Source organism: Octopus sinensis, linkage group LG10, assembly GCF_006345805.1.
Source record: "Octopus sinensis linkage group LG10, ASM634580v1, whole genome shotgun sequence".
In the NCBI taxonomy this organism is placed as follows: domain Eukaryota; kingdom Metazoa; phylum Mollusca; class Cephalopoda; order Octopoda; family Octopodidae; genus Octopus; species Octopus sinensis.
The window spans coordinates 20,225,069-20,250,759 of NC_043006.1; the positions used below are offsets into that span (position 1 = coordinate 20,225,069).

Genomic DNA, 25,691 nt, shown 5'->3' on the forward strand with positions numbered 1-25,691 from the left:
TGGTAATCCACAGAGTAAAAAGCAGATGAATCTTTAAGAATTTTCTTTTTTTCTTAAAGAAACACTAAAAATCTCCTTCCCAAACATCCACCTACCATCTCACCACTTTCAAAAAGCTACAAACTCCCAACGTTTCACTTTTAGCTTTTTAGAAAGCAGGGAAGTTTCTTCAGAAATAATGTTGTTTACCTGTTGTTTCTAGCATGTTGGATTTTCTGAGTACAATTCTATGCATGTGTGAAACATTGGGAGGTTTTAACTTTTTGAAAGTAGATTGGTGATGGGGTGGGCAAGGTGGGGGAAGTGTTTCTTTAAGAAAAATTAAACTTGAAAAAAAAAAAACATATTTCCCAGATTTGTAATCTCTGTATTTTTGTATATGGATAAAAAAAAAATTGAAAAAGTTACAAATTAAGAAATTGCAGTGGAGTCAGGGGGAAATAAAAATTTTGAAAACGTGGTTTCTGGGTTAAATCGTATTAACCCACTTTTATATGATGAAACCATACATAGTTTGTGATCCTTCTTAAGAAGAAAAAGCACTTTCATGCAAACCCATGCAAATTGTACCTGCCCCCCTCTCCACTTCAAACAAACAATAACTTTTATTGCACTAGTAATCCAGTTCGCTGTAAATCAGCTGTGTCAGTTCTGCCAATAAGAAAGGAACAAATAACACAATCTGGCTAGCTGTAGGTCATAACACCTTGGCAACGCCGGGATGCATTGCTAGTCATGCAATTATGTTGTAGCTTTGGGATTTTGAAGAGATAACTTAATTTTTAGCATGATTTGTAGGGTTGGCCAGTTTGGTCATTAAACAGGTAAAATATTTTGGCCGGATATAGCCAGTTTAAACGCTAAAGGGTTAAAGTGTTTCTGTTGAAACATGACCAACTACCAAATATGGATTTTAAAATTTTGGCACAAGGCCAGAAATTTCAGTGGGGTACAAGTTGACCCACGTTCAACTGATAATTATGAAAGAATGAAGGGCAAAGCTAACCTCAGTGGAATTTGAACTCAGAACATAAAGGCAGACACAATTTATGCATTTTGCATGGTGTGCCAATTCTGCCACCTTGCCACTTTACATCTACCAAATATTGGTTTCAAGTTTTGGCACAAGACCAGCAATTTTGGGAGAGAGGTTTAGTTGATTACATCAACTCCAGTACTCAACAGATATTTATTTTATCAATCCCGAAAGGATGAAAGAGCAAATCAACTTCAGTGGAATTTTAACCCAGACCATAAAGATGGATGAAATATCACTAAACATTTTGCCCAACGTGCTAATGATTCTGCTAGCTCACTGCCCTCTACCTGACTATCAAATTTGACTTGACTTGTGGGAAATAGTTTTATGGCTCTTGAAACATTGGCATAACTTCCATGTAAGATCTACAAGTTGCTTCACCAAATATTTAGATCCGTCCTTTATATTGCATTAACAGAAATAGATTGACTGGAATTTTTCCAAGGCCCTCTAAGTTTCAATTACGTGAGAGTACTGAAAGAAAAAGTTTAAAATTTTCTCATCTTGGAGGAATTGTGTGCTAAAGAGTATATATAATTGACTTTTGTCTCTGTACATTACTGAAGAGTAACCCTTTTGATATCAGCCCACCCAAGATCACCCTCTCATTTTATGGTACAAAATTTCCTGTTTTAAAATTGTCTAAATTCAAAGTTTCCAACAAAACTTCTTGTTAATTTATGTTCTAAATACCAGCTTAACAATAAGTTATTTACGATATTCATTTATTTCCTTCAAAATTAATTGATATGAAGGCTGGGTATTTCAACAGAAATACAGTAACAAAATGTTTAGACTGCCTCTCTAGCTATAGTGGTATCAACTGATACTTATGAAAGGCAAAGCTAATCTCATTGGAATTTGAACTCAGAATTTATGCATTTTGCACAGTGTGTCAATTCTACCACCTTGCCACTTTACATCTACCATATGGGTAGAATTGGTCAGGTGCCGGATAAAACAATTTGTGATGTCTCTTTGTATTCCAAGTTCATCTACCCCATCAGGGATGATAATATAAGTAGCAATAATGTACTAAGGCTCAGTTCAATCAACAACTTGTAGCACTTTTACAAATCATCATTATTGTTGGTGTTTCCACTATTGTATCACCAAAGACTGGTGTCACAGTCCTGTCAACATCTATTCTCACCTACTTTTTCCAGTTGCACTTTCAAATATACTTAGGTCCTGTATAGAGAAAAAAAAAATCAGTTTTCTAATTCCAGAATATGAAAAAGTTGTGAGAGGTGTTTGAAGCTTAAATCCTTTTTTTTTTAGTTAGGTAATACTTAAGCTCTCGGAGGTGCAATGGCAGCAGACTCGCGGTCATAGGATCGTGGTTTCGATTCCCAGACCGAGCGTTGTGTTTATTGAGCGAAAACACCTAAAAGCTCCACGAGGCTCCGGCAGGGGATGGTGGTGATCCCTGCTGTACTCTTTCACCACAACTTTCTCTCACTCTTACTTCCTGTTTCTGTTGTACCTGTATTTCAAGGGGCCGGCCTTGTCACTCTCTGTGTCACGCTGAATATCCCCGAGAACTATGTTAAGAGTGCACGTGTCTGTGGAGTGCTCAGCCACTTACACGTTAATTTCACGAGCAGGCTGTTCCGTTGATTCGGATCAACCGGAACCCTCATCGTCGTAACCAACGGAGTGCTTCCAACCACTTAAGCTCTCATAAATAGCTGGTTGTCTACACAGCCTCCATGGCATTTAAGTACTGGGATGGTGCTGCTATATACATGCATACATTTTAGTCTACCCTTTTATTCTTCCACCAGTCACTCTTAATTTTAGTTTCAAGATATAAGCTCTCAGATGCTATAGAATGTATCATTTGTGATGTTTCTGGTGTATCAGTGAGGTTTTAGGTCTTTCAACATCAGATCCCCTCCCCAGTTAACCCATCTGGGGTTGATCAAAGTCCTAGCTTGCATTCCAGTAGCAGCAAACCACTGTTCTGTTCACTTTATCCCAAGCCCCTTAGTAGCCTTCCCTGCAGCTTCAGTGATGGAATTTATAGCCCTCCTCTTTGCTGTTTGAGTAACTCCAAGCCCAGTCAGAGCTTTGCAGAATGAATGCGCCACAGAACCCTGGCAGCCCACAGTATCTCTCTACTTAAACCCTACCTGAAAAAACATCATTCCCTTCTTAAAACTACAGCCTTTTTGAACTCCCTCCCAATCTGTTTTTTTTTTTGTTTTTTCACTCTCTGATCTACATATGTCCCCACTGACAGCCCAGTATTCTTGGTACATCAGTAATGGTCATGGGCACTGTCTCCCCTGTTTCTGTAAATGTGACCTTCATAAATGCTGTAGGGAGATTTGGCTATTATTTAATAGCAGGTTAGGAGGTTAATTGTAAAAGGCAAATCAATGCTATCTGGTGAACTTAGTTTGTTGGAATGATCATGTTATTCTCTTTGTACCATATACTGCTTGAATCTGTCTTGTATTAGAACACAGTACTATACATGTGGAACAGTTTACGACTCTGTATGGGGGGAATACAGCATTTCACTTGGTATATGTCATATATGATATGACACAAATTTACTCATTGATATTTATTGATATATTGGAATTATTGATCAATCAATCCATGAAATACTACAGTTTCCAGCAGTGAAACTAGATTAACAAATGGAGAAACAACACTTGTCTGACAACTTCAGGTTGATTTCTATTGCTTTCACACACGTGTGTGTGTGTGCACTCATTTCCTTTTCTCCCTACAAGTGATGTGTTCTCTAATGGTAACACTTGAAAATCTCTGATTACATTAAGGTTACATGAAATGTTCAGACTTTGTCACGTTATCTGACCTTATAGCAACAAAAGCCAATCTACTTCTTACTACTTCAATGCTTTATATACTCTCATTTTGCTTTTCTTTTGGAAAAACCACTGCATAGTTTTTGTGTTGCTCTAAGTAGTTTGTTGGTGTGTAACTTTACTTGGTCCTTGGTGAAGCAGTCCTGTATGGTAAACTAGTTGTTCTTACTTGCAAGTATAACTTGGTAACGTTGTATAATGCTTTCACCTGCTGTTTTAGGTGTCTGTGTATTTGTGAGCAGGCATATTCACCCTTTCAGTTTTCCTACCCATGATTTAGCTGCCGAGCATCAAATGTGACAGATTGAGAGAGAAAAGGCTGGAGTGACTTGAAATGAAGTGCCTTGCTCAAGGACACTTTTTTTTCTGATATAGGAATCCAAATTACATCTTTATGATCTTCAACCTAATAACTATTATATGACTTAATTATAGATGGTGGTTTGTTAGATTAGGATATTGCTACTTTATCTAATAACTAATTATTATATCAAATAACATTGCTTTTGCTGTCATTTCATTTTATTACTTAGTATTCTTTTCTCCCTTTTTTTTCTACTATGTATTATATTAGTATCTTTGGTAGTTCTTCACATTATTGTATCCCCTATATATACTGTTTGAGCTTTTATTGAAATGTTTGTTGGAAAGATGACTGAAGTGTGGCTGTGTGGTAAGTAGCTTGCTTACAAACCACATGGTTCCAGGTTCAGTCCCACTGCGTGGCATCTTGGGCAAGTGTCTTCAACTATAGCCTCGGGCCAACCAAAGCCTTGTGAGTGGATTTGGTAGACGGAAACTGAAAGAAGCCCGTCGTATATATGTATGTATATATATATATATATATATATATATGTTTGTGTGTCTGTGTTTGTCCCCCTAGCATTGCTTGACAACCGATGCTGGTGTGTTTATGTCCCGTAACTTAGCGGTTCGGCAAAAGAGACCGATAGAATAAGTACTGGGCTTACAAAGAATAAGTGCCGGGGTCGATTTGTTCGACTAAAGGTGGTGCTCCAGCATGGCCGCAGTCAAATGACTGAAACAAGTAAAAGAGTAAAGAGTAATGTTAAACTGAATGCCTAAATAGTTCTATATCTTACTATCTTACCATTCCAAGTTCAAATTTTACAAGGTTTATTCTTTTTTTCTTGTTAATTTTTGAATCATCATCATCGTTTAACGTCCGGTTTCCATGCTAGCATGGGTTGGACGGTTCGACCGGGGTTCTGGCAGTGTTTCTACAACTGGATGCCCTTCCTAATGCCAACCACTCCATGAGTGTAGTGGGTGCTTTTTACGTGCCAGGGGAAGCTGGCAGCGGCCACGATTGGTTGGTGCTTTTTACGTGCCACCGGCACTGGTATCACAACTACAATTTCCATTGATTTTTGATCGATTTTGATTTCAATTGCCTCAACAGGTCTTCGCAAGCAGAGTTTTGTGTCCCAAGAAGGAAAGGTATGCATAAGTGGACTGGCTACATTCCAGGTAAAGGCCACGGGTTATGGTCTCACTTGTCCTGCTGGGTCTTTTCACGCACAGCATATTTCCAAAGGTCTCGGTCACTAGTCATTGCCTCGGTGAGACCTAAAGTTCGAAGGTCATGCTTAAATTCAATGTACAGATTCTCTCTTTGATACAAAGTTAATATTGTTTCTGGTTCAAACAAGTCATTAGTATGTTTCGTTTTCAGATATTAAAAATGGTCAAAACTTTACCAATTTTCTGTCTTCTTCATTCACATTAGTTTATTTTCCAGTTTACCACCGCCACCCTTTTTTTTTTTTTTTTTTTTTTTTTTTGTTTTTGTTCACTAACTATTTGCACTGAATGTAAAACATTTCTACAACAAAGGCGCGACTATTTTGAAAGTATTTGAAGCTAAATAGAATTCCCCTCTCAATTTACTGTTTTGTTTTAAAATGATTATCTGGCAGAGTTTGCTGTTGGTTATTGACTCTATTACAAACAGCAGTTTTTACAAAATGGCTTCAGTGATGAGGACTTTTACTGCATCATACGTACAACTATGTCTTAGTCATTAACTCATTTATCAGTGCAGAGATGAATATTTTTTAATTCTTAAGTGAAACGAGTTTATCCAAATATAAAACCTGTTGTGGTTATAGAATCCAAATAAGTAAGTTGTTTTAAGAATTATTAGTTTCATATGTTGATCTTATTGACTATGGTATAAAGTTATATACCCTCTTGTATGGTATGGGGAGGTGCAATGGCCCAGTGGTTAGGGCAGCGGACTCGCGGTCATAGGATCGCGGTTTTGATTCTCAGACCGGGCGTTGTGAGTGTTTATTGAGCGAAAACACCTAAAGCTCCGTGAGGCTCCGGTAGGGGATGGTGGTGATCCCTGCTGTACTCTTTCACCACAACTTTCTCTCACTCTTACTTCCTGTTTCTGTTGTACCTGTATTTCAAGGGGCCGGCCTTGTCACTCTCTGTGTCACGCTGAATATCCCCGAGAACTACATTAAGGGTGCACATGTCTGTGGAGTGCTCAGCCACTTACATGTTAATTTCACGAGCAGGCTGTTCCATTGATTCGGATTTACCGGAACCCTCATCGTCGTAACCAATGGAGTGCTTCCCCATGCTTCTCCATGTATGGTATAAAGTTATATACACTCTCCTTTAACTTCATCAATGTTTATTTTTTAATTGCTAATCTCCATCTTAGTTAATTTGATTAGTCTTTGAAATTTGATTTACCAGTACAATATCAAAAGAGGAAGTTTGCAGCAGCAGCTGTTAAAACTTTTTACTTTACTGACTAAAACTTCTTCAACCAACCTTTTTATTTTGTACATATTATTGGCCTCTTTCTCTTATCTAAAGTTAACCAAGAAACTTTCCTATTAAGCAGTCTTCTTGTATATGTAAGATATACAGGTTACATGTTTGTGGGATATACCGTGTACGTGTTTGTGAGATATCTTACCCTCATACATGTGAAATAGTCAGAGGTAATTTGTAACAAATATCCTTTTACAAAAATATCAAAATATCACTAATGCTTTCAATATTATTTTCCAGGTAAAGCAATTAAAGAAAAAAGTTGAAGAAGATAAGGGTAAAGATTATCCTGCAGCTGCCCAAAAGCTGATATATTCAGGTAGGTTATCCTTAGGTTTATCTGTCAACTGCAGGAAATAATTTCTAACCATACTTTGCTCTAGGTTTTCGTAGTTGCAATGGATATGTTAGTGAAAAATGGTTTTTTCACTGACTCAGCATTTTCTTCAATTTCATTTCGGTTCAAGCTATCAGCTCGTATCAGTGAAGGAGGTGAAATATTAAATTGTAAATTATTTGATGTTGGCTGTGTCACTCAGTTCCTTCATAAGAAGAAAAATTGTTTTTTACGTTGAGAATATCAACATGGCTGTGTGGTTAATAAGTTTGCTTTGCAACTACCTGCTCTTGGGTTTGATCACAACTGCTTGGCAACTTTGATAAGTGTCTTTTACAATAGCCTTGGGTCAACCAAAATTTTGTGAAGTAAATCGGTGGCACGTAAAAGCACCATCCGTTCGTGTCCGTTGCCAGCATCGCCTGGCCCCGTGCCGGTGACACGTAAAAGCACCATCCGTTCGTGGCCGTTCGCCAGCTCTGTCTGGCACCTGTGCAGGTGGCACGTAAAAACACCCACTACACTCGCGGAGTGGTTGGCGTTAGGAAGGGCATCCAGCCGTAGAAACACTGCCAGATCTGACTGGGCCTGACGAAGCCTTCCAGCTTCACAGACCCCAGTTGACCCGTCCAACCCATGCTAGTATGGAAAACGGACGCTAAATGATGATGAAATCGAGTGAACGGAAAGTGTGTGGAAACCATTTCTGCTCTAGGGCAGCAGACTTACATCTTTCGCCCAATTTAAAACATAGCCACCTGAAATTTTCGTCCTGATTGGGTTGAGCTTGCTTAGATTTGGATAACCCTGGTCTTCCAACCAAATGTATGTGAGTGCCTCCTTCTCTTGACATCGCATGATTGTTGCAAATGTCACAGTCACACAAGCAGTATCCTTTGTCTCCAATCTACCAAAAAATATTAACTTACTTGGAAAACAGGTGGGGATTGGTGACAGGAAAAGCATGCCTTAACAAATTCCGTCTGATCCCTGCAAGCCTAGAAAAGTATACACTAAAACGATGGTGGTCTCTGACTCACTATTTAGATGAAACTATTGATGTACTGGTTATATCAGCATGTACAGCTGTATATAGACCTTAAAATTCCTGGATAGATTGTTGAATCATCATCATCATCGTTTAATGTCTGTTTTCCATGCTAGCATGGGTTGGATGGTTCGACCGGGGTCTGGGAAGCCAGGAGGCTGCATCAGGTTCCAGTCTGATCTGGCAGTGTTTCTACAGCTGGATGCCCTTCCTAACGCCAACCACTCTGTGAGTGTAGTGGGTGCTTTTTACATGCCACCGGCACAGGGGCCAGATGAGGCTCGCAAATGGCCATGTTCGGTTTGCTTTTACGTGTCACCGACATGGACGCCAGTCAGGCGGCGCTTGCAACTGCCACGTTCGGATGGTGCTTTTAACGTGTCACCGACACGGGTATCTTAACTTCAATTTCTATTTGATTTTCATTTTGATGTTGGTGTTAACGTACTTGACTCAATAGGTCTCTTCAAGGTGAGTTATATTAAGCTGACTTTTGCTGAGTGAGTTGGTGGTTGCCGTAGTGGCTGGAGATGAGAGCAGGAGATGTTCATGGAATAGCTGTCTTTTGTTGACAGTGAGTAATGTATTCACCAGATTCAAAGCATGGGCTGTGAATTTGGAGAATCTGTATCCTAATGACGATGACAAAACACCTCAGTCAGTGACTGCAGTGAATTGGCAGAGGGTTAGAGCATTGGTTAGTATATCTTGTGGCATTTGTTGACTCAGTGCTTTGAGTTCAGATGCAATTGAGATAAACTTTGCCTCTCGTCCTGCCAGGCTCGATTACAAAACATACTGATTCAGGATACTAGATTGGCAGAACTGAAAGAATGTCAAAGCAAATACATTACATCAGCAGTTACCAACTTTTTTTTTTTTACACTAGTAACTGGTTTCAAGCAAGACAATTTTTTATGAATATGGGGATCATGCACATAACAAAACACAATAAAGGATGTAATATATAATTTAATTATTATATATATAATGCAAATATATCCTGTAGACAACAAGAGTCCCTAACATCGAAAAAAATTTTTTTATTTATTTCTCTTGTGCTGCCTGGTCCATTGGTCCATACTGGTCTTCAGCCCAGTGACTGGGGACTCCTGCATTACAGTAATTGCACTGGCTCTACGCATTCTGGGTTCAAATTTTGCTATGGCCTACTTGAGGGGTTTAGACCTAATCTCTCATCCAGTTTAACACTGTCGACTGGCACCTAGAGACCTTTAGTTGAGTCTATTTTGTTACAAGCATTTGGGACGTATCTCCCTCCTTTCTCAGTTTTGGCAGTTTTTCTAAAGGAACTTCAGTACTGCCTTCCTTAACTCAAAGTGGGGTGGAAGTTTGCATTTTAATAGGTTTCTGAAAGAAGGAAGAGTAAGAAATAGGTAAGTTAAATCTTTAAAGATCTGATAGAAGCTTCTCAGGCAAATAGATAATCTCTGTGTCGTACACATTGGTGACTGATGGCATTTTATGAGAGAAAGCATCACATTTTAAAAGTTAATGATCTTCAAAGATTACAGTTTATGATTATGCACTTGAAACTAATCATTTTAGTTATTTTATCTGCAGACAGTTACTTCTTTAGCTTGACATTGATGTGAGTTTCACAAACTAATTTTTGGTTTTTAGTTTCTGATGTTGAGTGGGGGAAGCTAGCTGAGTAAAAAGAAAATTGTGATTGATGGTCTTGGAAAATAGCTTTCTAATAATTTAAACCTCAAATTTAGAACATTGCTATCTCTCTTTGATAAATACAAAATAGAAATTGATAGGAAATAGGTGTTCCTGTTGATATAAAATGTTAATACAGGTTTAACTGCTTTGCAATCTACGTCTGAATCTTTAGCAGAGAAGTAAACAAAATTGGGTGAGAAGTTGTGTACACTAATTAGCATGTTTGTATCATGGAGAGTTTGAAACTCATTAGTCATCTGGTCAGTTTCACTTTAACGCCTTCAGCATTTAAGCCAACCATATCTAAACCAAATGTGCTACTTGTTTTATGCTCAAATTAGCCAGATTCAGCCTCTCACACCTACACTACAATGTCATTCTAGAAATAAACAACGACATCATTGACATCTCAAATCTGTGAGATAAACCATAATTAATTCAAAACTGTGTGAGTAAATAAGCATTACATTTGACAGAGTAATCTGAATGCTAAAGGGTTAAATTTATTTTAGTCGACCGGTTGTTATCTTTCTGTGTTACTGACTGACAGACAAAGGAATTTTCTAGACTATATATTTTAGTTTAAACCTCAATCACATATAATTAGCAAGTTTAAAAGAACATGATGTGCTCTTGTTTTTATTGCTATAATAACTATTAAGAATGGATTGTTATGTTTTTCCATGCACTGGAGACTGGAATAAACTGAACTATGGTTGTTTTAACAAGGTAATTAGAAAGTCTTTGAAATAAAGGTATAACATGTTTTTAAAAAATGCTGTGAAGGATCACAGAAATATTATTAATGTAAGTAACTTTTGGAGAACATTTTGTTTTAATGGTGTTTCCCCCAAGCTCTGTATCAAACATGATATACAGATGTTTGTTTTGAGAGAATCACTGCTGAAGGAAATTTCCTTGCTGTCCTACATATTCGTGGAGCCGACTAAGTCTTTCTATGTTAACTGTAATGATCTCTGCCCCGCACTTCTAATTTAAAAGGAACCTCATCTGTTGTGGGCAACTGATGAGGTTTCTTTTGTATGGCACTTTGTCGGTTAAGACGACAAGGGTTCCAGCTGATCCCAATCAACGGAACAGCCTAACACAGAATGTGTCAAGGCTGGCCCATTGAAATACAGGCTCTGCTCATTTTTGCCAGCTGAGTGGGCTGGTGCAACGTGAAATAAAATGTCTTGTTCATGGACACGTGTCGCTGGGAATTGAACTCCTGGCCTTATGATTGTAAGCCGAATACCCTAATCCCAAAGCCATACACCTTTTACCTCCAAAGTGATAAAACCAAAAAAAAAGCTTGTGGAAAAGTTTGGAGATGGCCGAATATTGGATGAAGACTTTGGGATAGTATTTTATGACCAGATGCCCTTCTTGTTTCCAACTCCCCAACAATTTTCTCAAAGTTTTTTTTTTTCTTAATCTATTGGTTATCACATATTGAGAGTATTAACTGCAGAGTGTTATTGCCATTTTGCTCATTGTTCTACATCATGCAATATGCTATATTGGCACATGCTCTCTCTCACACACACACAGAGAAATGTTGGTGAGGTATTGTGTGATATTACTTTAAAGAAACTTATTCAAGGCTGGAATATTGCGAGAAGATATTAAGTAGACACTGGAGCTTGGTGCTCTGGCTTGCTTGCTCCTGTCAAACTGTCCAACCCATGCCAGCATATAAAAATGGATGTTAAATGATGATTAGACATTGGTGCCATCAGTACTGGGTATCTTAATCTGTTATTTAATTTTATTCAGTCCCAAAGTTTTTAGAATAGATACATGGAAGACTGATGGGAATATTATCTGCATGGACTTCAAGGGCTAGGTTGCTATTTAGTTACTCTCTCTTTTTCTCTTTTACTTGTTTGTCATTTGACTGCAGCCATGCTGGAGCACCGCCTTTAATCGAACAACTTGACCCCGGGACTTATTCTTTTGTAAGCCCAGTACTTATTCTATCGGTCTCTTTTGCCGAACCGCTAGGTAACGGGGACATAAACACACCAGCATTGGTTGTCAAGCAATGCTAGAGGGACAAACACAGACACACAAACATATACACACACATACATATATATATATATATATATACGACAGGCTTCTTTCAGTTTCCGTCTACCAAATCCACTCACAAGGCTTTGGTTGGCCCGAGACTATAGCAGAAGATACTTGCCCAAGATGCCACGCAGTGGGACTGAACCCGGAACCATGTGGTTGGTTAGATTCTGACTTGAAGGGTTTTTGCATTGCTTATTCCGAAATTGAAGAAGACCCGAACACAAGATAACAGAAAGAAAATATTCCCAACAAATCCCTGGATTAAAATGTTACCATAGTGTCTACCCCCACCCCTATGATTCACAAAAAAAAAAAAAAAAATCAGAATCATTTGCACTAAATTGTGGAAACTGATCACTTATTATTCACAACAAATATTGAAACAATGCCAAGCAATAAATATGCGTAACAAGGGCTCGATTCTTGATTGTTCTTCTGTCAAAGCAGACATCACCTTATGTTCTGAAGAATGAGCTGTGTGACCAACTTCACCACAAACAGAGCAACTTGGGCTGGGATGTTTTGAAGCTGGATGCAACATGATGGACATTCTTCTTCTGAAAGTGTCATGGATGTTGCAGATAATCGTTTTAACTGCAATACTCCAAAAAGGCAATTTTGGTCAATATGCTCTGATTTGGTTATATACTCTATCGAAACATCAAATATATCCACTAGCATTGGCAGCATCACCTGTAATGGAAAATCAATTTGTTTCAAATCTGAGGATCAATATTTTCAGATGATCCACAATGACAAGTACAGCAGCGTTGGTCACCTCACGTTTTTTTTAGCCAATGAAACCAGTCAAAAATTTTGTCAGAAATATTTTTTTCACATACCTCAGTGAATGTAACAAAGCGAAATGTCTTCGTCTTTGCATCAATAAGAATTTTATTTGATCCTTGAAGTTGTTTATTTAACATATTCAGTTTTTCAAAGATATCTGTGAAGTAACTCACAAATGCTTTACCATCAATGGTTAGCAGGTGCTTCATTTAAGGCTTGTCACTTAAACAAAGAAAAAATAAATAATTTTGGTTCCAGCTGATAGCCCTTAAAATTGTGGTTCAAACGAGCCCTCAATCACTATCAGGTGATTATTTTAACCCGAGATATTTTTTTTCCTGAATTAGCCAATCTGGGCACAATGTGCACCGCTTAACAACCAGTGTTAGTGTGTTTACGTTCCCCGTAACTAAGCAGTTCTGCAAAGAGACAGGTAGAATAAAGTACTAGGCTTTAAAAAAAAATGTCTTGGCGTTGATTTATTCAACTAAAACCCTTCAAGGAAGTGCCCCAGCATGGCCGTAGCTAAGTGACTGAAACAAATAAAAGATGTATGGAAAACACAAAGGGTTCCTGTTCAGTTTGTGTCTACAATTACCATTAGCACATCATGGGTTGGCCTGAGGAAGACATTTGCTCAAGATGTCCCACAATGGGATAGTTTACAAATCAAGCTCTGTAAGCACACAATCAACTTGTATTTTCAGTTTTCAAGACATTTTTACTTAACAATATTGTTTGTTTCCATGCATCTTCACAGAATAGAAAGCACCATTGTGGGTTAATAAATTTATGTGTCTATAGTAATACGCAACATTGTGAATAGGTCATACATTATACATTGGTTGTTGATTCAGTTGGGTTTTTCCCAGAAATGTCATTTAGTATTTTATTAAAACACTTTTACTTTATTTTATCTGTCAATCAATAACCGATTCATATGAAGGGCATCCAGCTGCGAAAACCATATGAAAGCAGACATTGCCACATAAAAAGTACCAGCCTACTCTGTAAGGTGATTGAAATTAGGAAGGGCATCTAACTCCAAAAACCATGCCAAGCAGACCTTGCTGGTGCCATGTAAAAAAGCACCCAGTCCACTCTGTAACTTGGAACTATCAAACCCATGCCAGTGTGAAAAATGGGCGTTAAATGATGATGATGATTAGATATTGGTGCCATTAGTACTGGGTTTCTTAATCTGTTATTTAATTTTATTATCCCTGTGTGCCATAAGATGCAACTAAAAAGGGTCAGTTTCAGGAAGGGCAACCAACTGTAAAACATTCTCAAACAAAAGAAAAGCAAACTGAATAAACTTCCATCTAATCCATGCCACAATGCATAATAGGATGATGATAATCTGACGTCAATATTACTATATAAAAAAGAAGGTATTGAAAACTAATTAAGATATAGTTGGAGAGAAACATTTATCTCTCCAATTTTTTCATTTATTAAATGTCTTCATCATCATCATCGTTTAAAGTCTGTTTTCCCTGCTAGCACGGGTTGGACGGTTCAACCAGGGTCTGGGAAGCCAGGGACTGCACCAGGCTCTAGTCTGATCTGGCAGTGTTTCCACAGCTGGATGCCCTTCCTAACGCCAACCACTCCGCGAGTGTAGTGGGTGCTTTTTACGTGCCACCGGCACAATGAAACTATGTTCTCAGTAAATCATATTTCATGGCAAATTTTGAAAATTGATTCAATTCCATTGGTTTGATAATGATACATACATACATACTATTTCTTACTGTTTCTCTCCTTACAACCACTTCATAAACACATTTCTCTATTCAGTTCAGTTCAGTTCATATAACTTTATCTTTGCTCGACAAAAATCCATTTTGAAAAGACAACAGTAGCAGTGCAGCAGTAGCAAATTGAACTGGCCTCTTCATTGTCGGTTTACATACCAACGTTTGATGGTTTCCTGTTTGAAAGTGACTCTCAAAAGCTTGTTTATTAAAGCAGCTGCTAATGATGATGATGATGATTGTTTTTTAATACAATAATGATAATGTAATGGCTGTACATGCCTTCTGCTTCTTCCCCACTTCATTATTTTTAACAGTGGATCATACATTGTTTCTTACTGCTTTCTGTTGGTTGTTTTTCTTTACAACTTATGCTTCTTCGTCATTGTTGTACATCTGTTGATCCAACAAGGACCATCTAATTATCTTAGAGTGGTGCGGCTTTGTGAGAGTGCAGATTGCAAGTTAATCCAATCTGTGCATGCAAGGATTGGATTAGCCCTTTAATGTTCAGATTACTCTGTTAAATGTAATACTTTTTCACTCAAATTGTTTTGAATTAATCATGCATTATCTTATAGCTTTGAGGTTTCAATGATGTGATTGTTAATTTTCAGAATGGCATTGTAGGTTAGGAGTGAGAGGCTGGATATCGCCAGTTTGAATATAAAACATGTAGAATATATTGGGTCGGATTCGGCCTGTTTAAACACTAAAGGGTGAAGTAGTACTTGGTGACAGTCTGTGCTGGGATGCTTGTGGTGACAGAAAATCTGATGGTATTTTCCTTTCTGGTTTGTCTGTGTTGCTCAGCTGCAGTCACTCTGCTGGCCCTTTCATGTCTTGGAGCCCTTGTGGACTGCTGTATACTCGTCTATACAACATTTTCTATTTCTACTCTTTGTGGTTAATATTGACCTTCAGTGAAGCTTTCAGTGTGTCTTTGTAGAACACCTTTTCTGGCTACCTCAGGTGTGTTTACCATGTTGGAGTTCGCACAATTTCTCTAGGAGCCAGTGAGCTGCCTAGCACAGCTGTGACTGTATCAGGATTGTGTGGATGTTGGACAGTTAAATACAAGAGTGTTTTTTCTGTATCAGTTATCCTGTTTTGCAATTTGATGCCAAAAATTTACTGAGGTAGATTGTATAGAAGCAGTTCAGCTTCCTTGCATGCTGTTTATGGTGAGTGAGAACTTGTCCAATTACACCTTGATCTTTGTCTCTAGAGTGATGTCTCTCCTGTTCCCCATATTCTTGTGGAATCTGCTGGATATAGCATTGACCTTAGTGAATCTGGCATTCACCTTGTCGTCAGTGACAACACTTCGGGAGTGTATGCTTCCCAAGTGGGTGAACTTGCTCACCACATTCAGTAGTTGTCTGTTGATTTATGTTTGGTGCAACATATGTCTTTCTTGGAGCTGGCAAATATTTCAAGTCAGTCTTCTTTTTTGTATTGACCATTTGACTGAAATTGTTATAGATGACAGAAACCTTGTAAGCAACATATTTCTTATTAGTCTTCTATGTCATACATTATAACGGATATCATTAGAAATTTCTTCTTGTCAAGTTGCTTCATCTCAAGTCACATTTATTCAACTTCGTTTTTTATGATCTACTTGCTACTACTTTTAACAAAACGCACATACACTCACACATGCTCCTTTACTGATTATACTGACTGTCACTTAAATGTCTTCGTCACAGGCACATTATGCTAGGCCTGCGTAACTGTTATGCACTGCGAAAACATTCTCTAAGTAGGACATAAATACTGTAGTCTCCTTTAATAGCACCAGAACACAAATACTATAAATATTAATACACCCTGTGCATAAAACTGCTACAAATATTAGATCTTAGAATATCTGTTGATATCTTAACTAAGGCCTCATGTATGTAACATTGCTAAAACTACATCCCATACATTAAACTTTGTATTTAGAGCCAGGAAGTATTTCTACTCTAACCAGTTAAGACCAGTGGTTCCCAACTGATTTTTGACCATGCCCCGCCAAATCATTTCTGAAATCCTGATGTCCCCTTGTGATATTTCATTTTTGTTATTCAAAATTTTACTACTATTCACTTGGAGGAAGCTTAAAAGGCTATTAACTTGGTCTCTAAACAAGCTTCCAAGGAACATGGCATTCATGAAAGAGAAAAAGACGACAAAAAAAAATGGAAGAACAGTTAAATTAAAGTTTCAAAAGCATTGTTGTGGAGGACACTTTGAGCCAGAGAAGCAGGCTGTTCCACTACAAATAAATAGTTGACAGGCATAACAAGTAGGTGAGGCATACTGTTGGACCAGTCAGGCCATCATTGAATTATGTCGTCATAACACCACACAAAACCATGTCGAGCAAGACACAACAAGCATATAATAGAGAACTGAAATGCAGAAATATAAAATATTTGTGCTTCATGCCTATTACAGAGAGATTTTATATTAGGTACCAATTTAGTCAGCTTTAGTCTCAAGTTTCCAGTCAATTTCTTTTCTTCGATAACAAATCATTTACAGCACTAAAGCCACATTCAGCTAAATATGAAGATGGGAACGGTAGCAACAATTTTCTTGCAAAGTTGATTGAATTTGGGTATTTGGTTTCTGTCTCATCTTTTTGAGGTATGGCATCAATCCTTTTATATTGAATAAAGTTTTAACTGACTCAAATCATTTTGCATTTCCAAGAGTTCTTCTTGGTATTGTATCGAAACATCAAATATATCCACTAGCATTGGCTGCATCACCTGTAATGGAAAATCAATTTGTTTCAAATCAGAAAATCTTACTTTCAAATCTGAGGATCAATATTTTCAGATGATCCACAAATGACAAGTACAGCAGCATTGGTCACCTCACGTTTTTTTTAGCCAATGAAACCAGTCAAAAATTTTGTCAGAAATATTTTTTTCACATAATGGTTCTGGGTTCAGTCCCACTGCGTGACACCTTGGGCAAGTGTCTTCTGCTATAGTTCCGGGCCGACCAATGCCTTGTGAGTGGATTTGGTAGACGGAAACTGAAAGAAGCCTGTCGTATATATGTGTATATATATATATATATATATATATATATATATGTGTGTGTGTGTGTGTCCCTAGTATTGCTTGACAACCGATGCTGGTGTGTTTACGTCCCCGTCACTTAGCGGTTCGATAGAATAAGTACTGGGCTTACAAAGAATAAGTCCCGGGGTCGATTTGATCGACTAAAGGCGGTGCTCCAGCATAGCCGCAGTCAAATGACTGAAACAAGTAAAAGAGTAAAAGAGAGAATACCTCAGTGAGTGTAACAAAACAAATGTCTTCGTCTTTGCATCAATAAGAATTTTATTTGATCCTTGAAGTTGTTTATTTAACATATTCAGTTTTTCAAAGATATCTGTGAAGTAACTCACAAATGCTTTACCATCAACGGTTAGCAGGTGCTTCATTTCAAGCTTGTAACTTAAAAAGTCAGTAAGAACATCAAAAAGTTCCATAAATCTGTTCAAGCAATTCCCCTTTGAGAACCATCTTACCTCAGCGTGAGATAAGTCTCACATAGTCTGCATTTTCATTTTCACAAAACTGCTTGAAAAGACGATCACATTTGGATTTAGTTTTGATAGCATTGATACATTTTAAAACTGATTTTAGTACCTCGTTGAGAACAGGAGACATATTTTTGGATACTACATTCTCTCTATGAATAACACAGTGCACAAGAAGCATTTCTGGGTTCTCATCTTTTCATCAATTTTAAGCAGCCTTGGCACGTAAAAGCACCCTCCGTTCGTGGCCGTTTGCCAGCTCCGTCTGGCACCTGTGCAGGTGGCACGTAAAAAGCATCCACTACACTCACGGAGTGGTTGGCATTAGGAAGGGCATCCAGCTGTAGAAACATTGCCAGATAAGACCGGAGCCTGGTGCAGCCTTCTGGCTTCACAGACCCCAGTTGAACCGTCCAACCCATGCTAGCATGGAAAGCGGACGCTAAATGATGATGATGATGATGATAACAAGAGCACCATCTGCAGAACAAGATGTTATGTTCTCTATTGGTATATTGTTGACATGCAAGTAATTTTTTAGCTTATCATATATATCAGTGGCGGTAGTGGTGGATTCTAATGAGTTGCAGAATATCATTTCTTCAGCAAATTCACCTTTATCAGTATATCTTGCATAGATTAGCAATACAACCTTGCTGTCTCTTAGAGTTGATTCATCCATTTGTAATGAGAATTTTCTTGATTTCAGCTTTTCAACAAGTTGTTTCAATATCTTCACTCATTTTATCTATTCTCCTACTAACAGTATTGTTACTGAGTGGCACAGCTTGAACAACTTGGTCGTCTTTTTCCAGGACTGTTTTAAAAAATGCTGATATTGGTGGTTTAATTAAATTCTCTCCAATAGTATGATTTTTTACGGTGGCACGTAAAAAGCACCCACTACACTCTTGGAGTGGTTGGCGTTAGGAAGGGCATCCAGCTGTAGAAACTCTGCCAGATCAAGATTGGAGCCTGGTGCAGCCATCTGGTTTGCCAGCCCTCAGTCAAAATCGTCCAACTCATGCTAGCATGGAAAGCGGACGTTAAACGTTGATGATGATGATTTAGCAATGAGTAATGAAATTTCATAACTAGCCTCAAGAGTGTGACTAATGTTGTTCTTTTTGCAAACTTCTCCATTAAAGACTTAAAGTAGTTTAAATCTGAATTTTCATACGTACTATGTTTTGTCTTCAAATGCAGCTCAAGATGATTTGGTTTCACTGATTTGTTGATCAGGCATTGTTGGTACAGGATGCAGAAAGGTGACTGTTTATCATGGATAGCAGTTATAAATCCAAATTTTAAATATTCCTCCGTGTCGGTGGCACATAAAAAGCACCATCCAAATCGTGTCCGAAGCCAGTGCCGCCTCGACTGGCTTTCATGCAGGTGGCACGTAAAAAGCACCATCCGAAGCCAGCGCCGCCTCGACTGGCTTCCATGTCGGTGGCACGTAAAAAGCACCATCTGAATCGTGTCCGAAGCCAGTGCCGCCTCGACTGGCTTCCGTGCAGGTGGCACGTAAAATGCACCAATCCGACTGTTGCCGATGCCAGCCTCGCCTGGCACCAGTGCAGGTGGCACGTAAAAAGCACCCACTACACTCACGGAGTGGTTGGCGTTAGGAAGGGCATCCAGCTGTAGAAACATTGCCAGATAAGACCGGAGCCTGGTGCAGCCTTCTGGCTTCCCAGATCCCCAGTCAAACCGTCCAACCCATGCTAGCATGGAGAACGGACGTTAAACGATGATGATGAATATTGACAAACTTTTTTTTTACATGCATTACTCGTTTTATGTATTTTTGAATCAAACACAAAGAGATTTCAGTTCAAGCAAATTTTTTCAACAATTTCTTCAAAAAAAGATTTGAGTATACACTTTTGGAAAATATGCTCCAAAAGAAATAAAAAAATATTCCGTGGATCTTCTCAGCTGCAAAAGCCTTTCTATCAATGAGCTTACCTTTTTGCTGAATTCACAAACTCCATAATAATTCTTGACTGGTGGGAATAAAATGACTTGTTAATATTCATCTCTGTTTGTGTGTGTATATATATATATGTGTGTGTGTGTGTGTGTGTGCGCGTGTGCGCGCACACGTTACCAGTACCATAAATATCTGTCTGTTTGTCTGTCTCCAGTTTATTTCTCCATAGGGAATTAAGTTGGCATTGCTTTCAGTACTGACTAGTTCTATAGTACATACATACATGCACACACACGCGTGCACGTGCATTTTTGTAATTACCTACACGTTTTCACATACCAAAGGAAATAAATTAAGCGACATCAGATCTTGTGATGATGAAAAAAAAATTTGATAAAATTGTCCACAGAAGGGATGTAAAGATTTTTTTTTTTTATAGCTCATTCTCGAATTGTCTCCCTTCTCTGTTGGCATAGTTGTGTACAAGAGGTACAGATAACCATACGCATGCCCCACCAAATTATTACCATGCCCCATGTTGGGAATTACAGGTTATTGGAGTATTTGCTTACTCACATCTTGAGTGGTGCAGATGTACACACACACACACACTGAACTGCATCTGAAAGAAAAACCAGCTAATTGGCAAAGATGCAATCTAATAATAATAATAAATGTGAAAACTAAGAGAAAGAGTGGGTATGGGGTAGAAAGAGGGAGATGATATACAACTTTGTTAAGCCATGTCTCTTTGACAGAAATTCCTGTCCTCAACATACTGAATACTATCATTTTGGTGATGAGCGCACCCCATCCTTTTTCCATTATTCCCCCCCCCCATCCTAAAAGAGATCACCATCCTTGAACTCATATCTCATGCCAGTAGCTATACAATGGTAAAAAAATTAAATAAATAAATGGTAAATAGCATTCCAAATTGAAAAGAAATTGCTCCTCTTCCCTCTCTACCTGTCTGTCTGTCTATCTATCACCTGCCTATCTCTGATCTACCTATCACCTACCTACCACCCACCTATCTACCTACCACCTACCTACCACCCACCTATCTATCTATCACTTACCTACCCATCTATCATCTACCTATCACCTACCTACCCATCTATCACCTACCTATCTGCCTATCACCCACCTATCACCTACCTACCACCCACCTATCTACCTATCACTTACCTACCCATCTATCACCTACCTATCTACCTATCACCCACCTATCTACCTATCACCTACCTACCCATCAATCACCTACCTATCCATCCATCCAACCATCTCTGGTGGTGGTAGCCAGGGCAGTCAGGGATGATGGTAATAGTATGTGATGTGAAAGACAGTGGTGATGGTAGGGTGGAGGGCAAGGCAGCGGCATCAGAAGTCTGAATGGTGTGTGTATGGCAGTTGTGGTGGCGATGGTACTAGTGATGGTAATGGTGATGGTTGAAAACACTCAGCAGAAAGAGAAAGAAAGAGGTTAGACTGAAAAAATAATTGTACTGACCTCTGAATGGGAAGACGAAAGACGTTTATCATGAAGCTTTGACAAATTATATTATTATTTTGATAAAAATTGTTCATTGCATGAAAAATATTGGTCAAGTTTGATAAAATTTAATATGTATGTATTCAATGCATGAAGTGTCATTGTTTGGCTCAAGGCCCAATGAGGAGCCCTCCATAGGAGCTGGCTTAAAAGCTGCCTGGTAGAGTGGCATTTAAGCTAGTCACAAATATGTTGTAATCACTGACTGTCAGACACACAACTTCTCTTCTCTGTCTCTTCTATTGCTTCAACAAATAGAACAATTTTTTTTTTAATAGCCTTTGTATGCAATCTCTATCCCAGAGTCAATACATTTACCTTTCATTTTGACATTTTTTCCCGACCAAGCACTTCACTAAATGGTGTGCTCAGTAATGGCGGCAAGCTGGCAGAAACGTTAGCATGTCGGGCGAAATGCTTAGCGGTATTTCGTCTGCCGTTACATTTTGAGTTCAAATTCCGCCGAGGTCGACTTTACCTTTCATCCTTTCGGGGTCAATAAATTAAGTACCAGTTACGCACTGGGGTCGATGTAATCGACTTAATACCTATGTCTGTCCTTGTTTGTCCCTTCTATGTTTAGCCCCTTGTGGGTAATAAAGAAATGGGTGTGCTCAGTACTCACTTCTTTCTAGAGTTTACTTTCTAGAAGTCTCACTTTCTTCAAGTTTGTCCTGCTGACATCAATCTTTGATCATTTTTATTGTTCGTCCTTTTAGGGTTGTTTCAAAAATAATCAACCAATCCAGTGCAATAGACTGGTGGAACTGTAAGAACAGTAGACTGATGCCTTGTAGTATTCTATTCTTTGCATTCTGAGTTCAAATCCTGCCATGGACTACTTGGGTAATAGGTTGACTTAATCAGTCACACCACTTAGCAATTTGGTTGCTTTTAATGGAGTCTGCCTTTTTCTAAAAAGTTGGGTCAGGTTTCTGGTTTGAGGATACATTACTTTGTTTCTTCTCATTCACAAAGAAAGACCTTGTAAAAGATGATAGGCACTCCCTTCCTCAACAAATGTATCATTAAAAAAAAGTCTTAAATTTTTTTTCTGTGCCTCACTTAAATTTTAATTCACATCATAGTTCATAAATTGTCTTAGTTGTTTCATGCACTGAATGTATAAAACAATATTTCTAATTTCTTTAATGTCGATTTTTTCTATTTTCAGGGAAAATTCTTGAAGATGAGAAAAAAATAGTTGACTATGATATAGAAGAAAGTAAATTTGTTGTTCTTATGGTAACTAAAGTAAGTTTCCAAACTAAATTTCATTTTTAATTATTTAGAACAGTATCTCTCAGTCATTTTTGTCCCACACCTACCTGGGTTTTCCCAATTTAATAAACAGAAAAAAGGTTCAACCTTCTCCCACCATGAACGAATGTATATAGCATATATAAGGAAAACTTTATCTTAAGTTTTATTCATTTGTTGCTTATGACTTGTTTTGAAGCAATCTACTTCCCACCCAAACATTGCCAAGTCTGTCTACAAGGGCATGCACCCACCCTTGGAAAACATTGGTTTGGAATTTTCCTTGTGGTAGATATTTTACTTTCAAAAGTTTAATTACAAGGTCAGAACTGTTAATATTCTCCTAATAGAAACTGTTATCATCATCATCATCATTTGCTTTCCATGCTGGCACAGGGAACTGTCCAGACTCCAGCTGTCTGTTGTGGCATGGTTTCTATGGCTGGATGACCTTCCTAATGTCAACCACTTCACAGAGTGTGCTGGGTACTTCTTATCTGCCACTGGCACAGGTGCTTTTTATGTGGTACTGGCACCTGAAGGTACAAAACTGTAAGTGTGGAAGACAGCGATTTCACTTGACATGTCTTATCAAGTACAGCAAAATTGCCATTTCTCCTAGTCACTTGTGAGACAAAACATCTTCGCCTTTTATAATTTGAATTCAAATTCTACCAAGGTTGACTTTACCTTCCATTGTTTTGGGATGGGGTCAGTAAAATTACCCATAAAATTATTAACCATCTTACAAACAATAACTCTGAGCACCTTTTCAAACTCCACCCATCTAACACCCGTGGACATATTTACAAAGTAAGAAAACAGCACAGCTCCCATGACTTCAGGAAACATTTTTTCACGCTGAGAGTTGCTGAAGCATGGAACAAACTGCCGGCATCAGTTGTTAGTTGTCGGAGCACTGCATCCTTCAAAACTTTCATGCTTCCTGAGATTCGCCAACACTACACCTGATTTTCTCCCCTCCATACACACACAAGCATGTATCTGACTCATACATTGTTCGCTTTCCAGACATTTCTACATTACTGCATGTACTTTATATGCACTTTCTGACAAGTTGTGCTGCACCTGAGCACTGTATACAATTAATTTCATTATTATTATTATTATTATATACTAGTTAAATATTGGAGTTGGTGGCATCAACTAATCACCTCCCCTATGCTTCAAGTTTTGTGTCTATGCTAAAAACAATTAAGGACACCTAATTTGCAGACTCGTTAAAGCATTGGACAAACTACCTTACAGTATTCCTTTTGGTTCATTACATGTTAAGTTCATATCCTGTCGAAGTCAACTTTATCGTTAACCCTTTTGATACCAACCAACTTGAGACTGCCCTAGGTTCGATGACATAAAACTTACTTTCTAACTAGAAAGGGTATGGCCTGGTCAGCCTGTAATGACATGCATAAGATCTGGTCATCAAATCTAAGTAGAGACTTCAAACTTGAAATCTTCAAAGCCACAGTCGAACCAATTCTACTATATGGCTCAGAAACCTGGACGTTATCAAAGAAGCTTGAGAGGCGGTTGGATGGAACCTACACTCGCCTCCTTATGAGAGCTCAAAATCTCTCATGGAAGCGCCATCCAACCAAAATGCAAATATATGGGAAACTACCACCTGTGTCATCTCTTGTGAAAGGTAGGAGAGTCCAGTTCGCTGGACATTGTTGTAGAGCTGAAAAAGAAGTAATTTCTACTCTTCTCCTCTGGAAGCCATCTACTCGCAATACCAGAGGGCGCACACTCTCCTACTCTGATGTAATCTCCAGGGATACAGGCATCCAGCAGCAGGACCTCCGTAATGCCATGATGGACCGTGAAGTCTGGCGTAGCATGGTAAATTCCATTGTCTCGACCATGGTCGAACAATGATGATGATGATTAAAGTGGTCTGAATTATAATCTTCCATCAAAATTTTATGCTAATTTGTTCCAGACCCCAGCTTAATAAATTAAAAAGTTATTTCACTAATTACTTCATTCTTTAAAAAATTAATTGAAACAAAGGTAGCTTATGTTAAGAGAAATTTGGAAACAAAAGGGTTAAACCAGCCATATTAGGCCTAAATATTCTATTTGTTTTATGGTCAAACCAGCCAGACCTTGCCTGTCACACCTACCCAACTATGTCCTAAAAATAAACAATCACATTATTGAAGTCTTGAGGATTAATTGAAAGCAACATAAGTAAATAGACATTGTTTGATGGAGTATAATCTGAATGCTAAAAGGTTAATTCTTCCAAGGATGATAAAACAGGGACCTGTGCTAGTGATGTGTAAGAGGCACCCGTGCCGGTGATTCATAAGAGGCACTCATGCCAGTGACATGTTGGAGGCACCCTCGCTAGTGACACATGAGAGGCATCCAGTACACTCTGTGGAGTGGTCGGCATTGGGAAGGGCATCCAGCCATAGAATCCAAACCAAAACAGATGAGCCTGGTGCAGCTCTCTGGCTTACCAGCTTCAGTCAAACTGTCTAACCCATGCCAGCATGGAAAAACAGATGTTGAATGATGATGTATCAGTTAAATACTGTGTTTATTTTTAATTGACTAATTACTTCCTCCAAATTGCTTGCTTTGAGCCTAAAGTGATATTGTTGACCATCCAGTGTGTTCCAAGTGATTTTCAAGAGTAACTGAAGAAATTGATGTTCATTTTGGATATTATTCCAAACTGGGGCTTTTTTCACTGAGCACTTTATAATGTCTACCTTGTACCAAGGTTAGACAAAGTAGTTTTGTTTTCTTCTTTCTTTCTTTCTTTCTTTCTTTTTTTAAAAACAATGCTATATCCATTTTTATTTCACTGTCTAACTTCAGTGATATATTGGAACTCCCTGCAAAAGAAATTACATATGAAGCAGCAAAACAGTTATGGAATGGAAATTTAGAAAACAAAATGGAAAAAAAAATCAGAAAATAAGTAATGAACACAGACAGTAGAGTAAAAAAATAT

The 25,691-nt window shown here is 38.3% G+C and overlaps 1 protein-coding gene across 1 annotated transcript in view; it reads left to right on the plus strand.

Annotated features, from left to right (window-relative positions):
- LOC115216665 (UV excision repair protein RAD23 homolog B) overlaps positions 1-25,691 on the plus strand; it is a 105,729-nt gene that overhangs the window by 54,306 nt on the left and 25,732 nt on the right. Inside the window, exons 2-3 of the mRNA XM_029786166.2 lie at positions 6,937-7,015; positions 22,614-22,693. Of these exons, the coding sequence (XP_029642026.1) occupies positions 6,937-7,015; positions 22,614-22,693 (159 nt within the window). The remainder of the gene's footprint in view (positions 1-6,936; positions 7,016-22,613; positions 22,694-25,691) is intronic.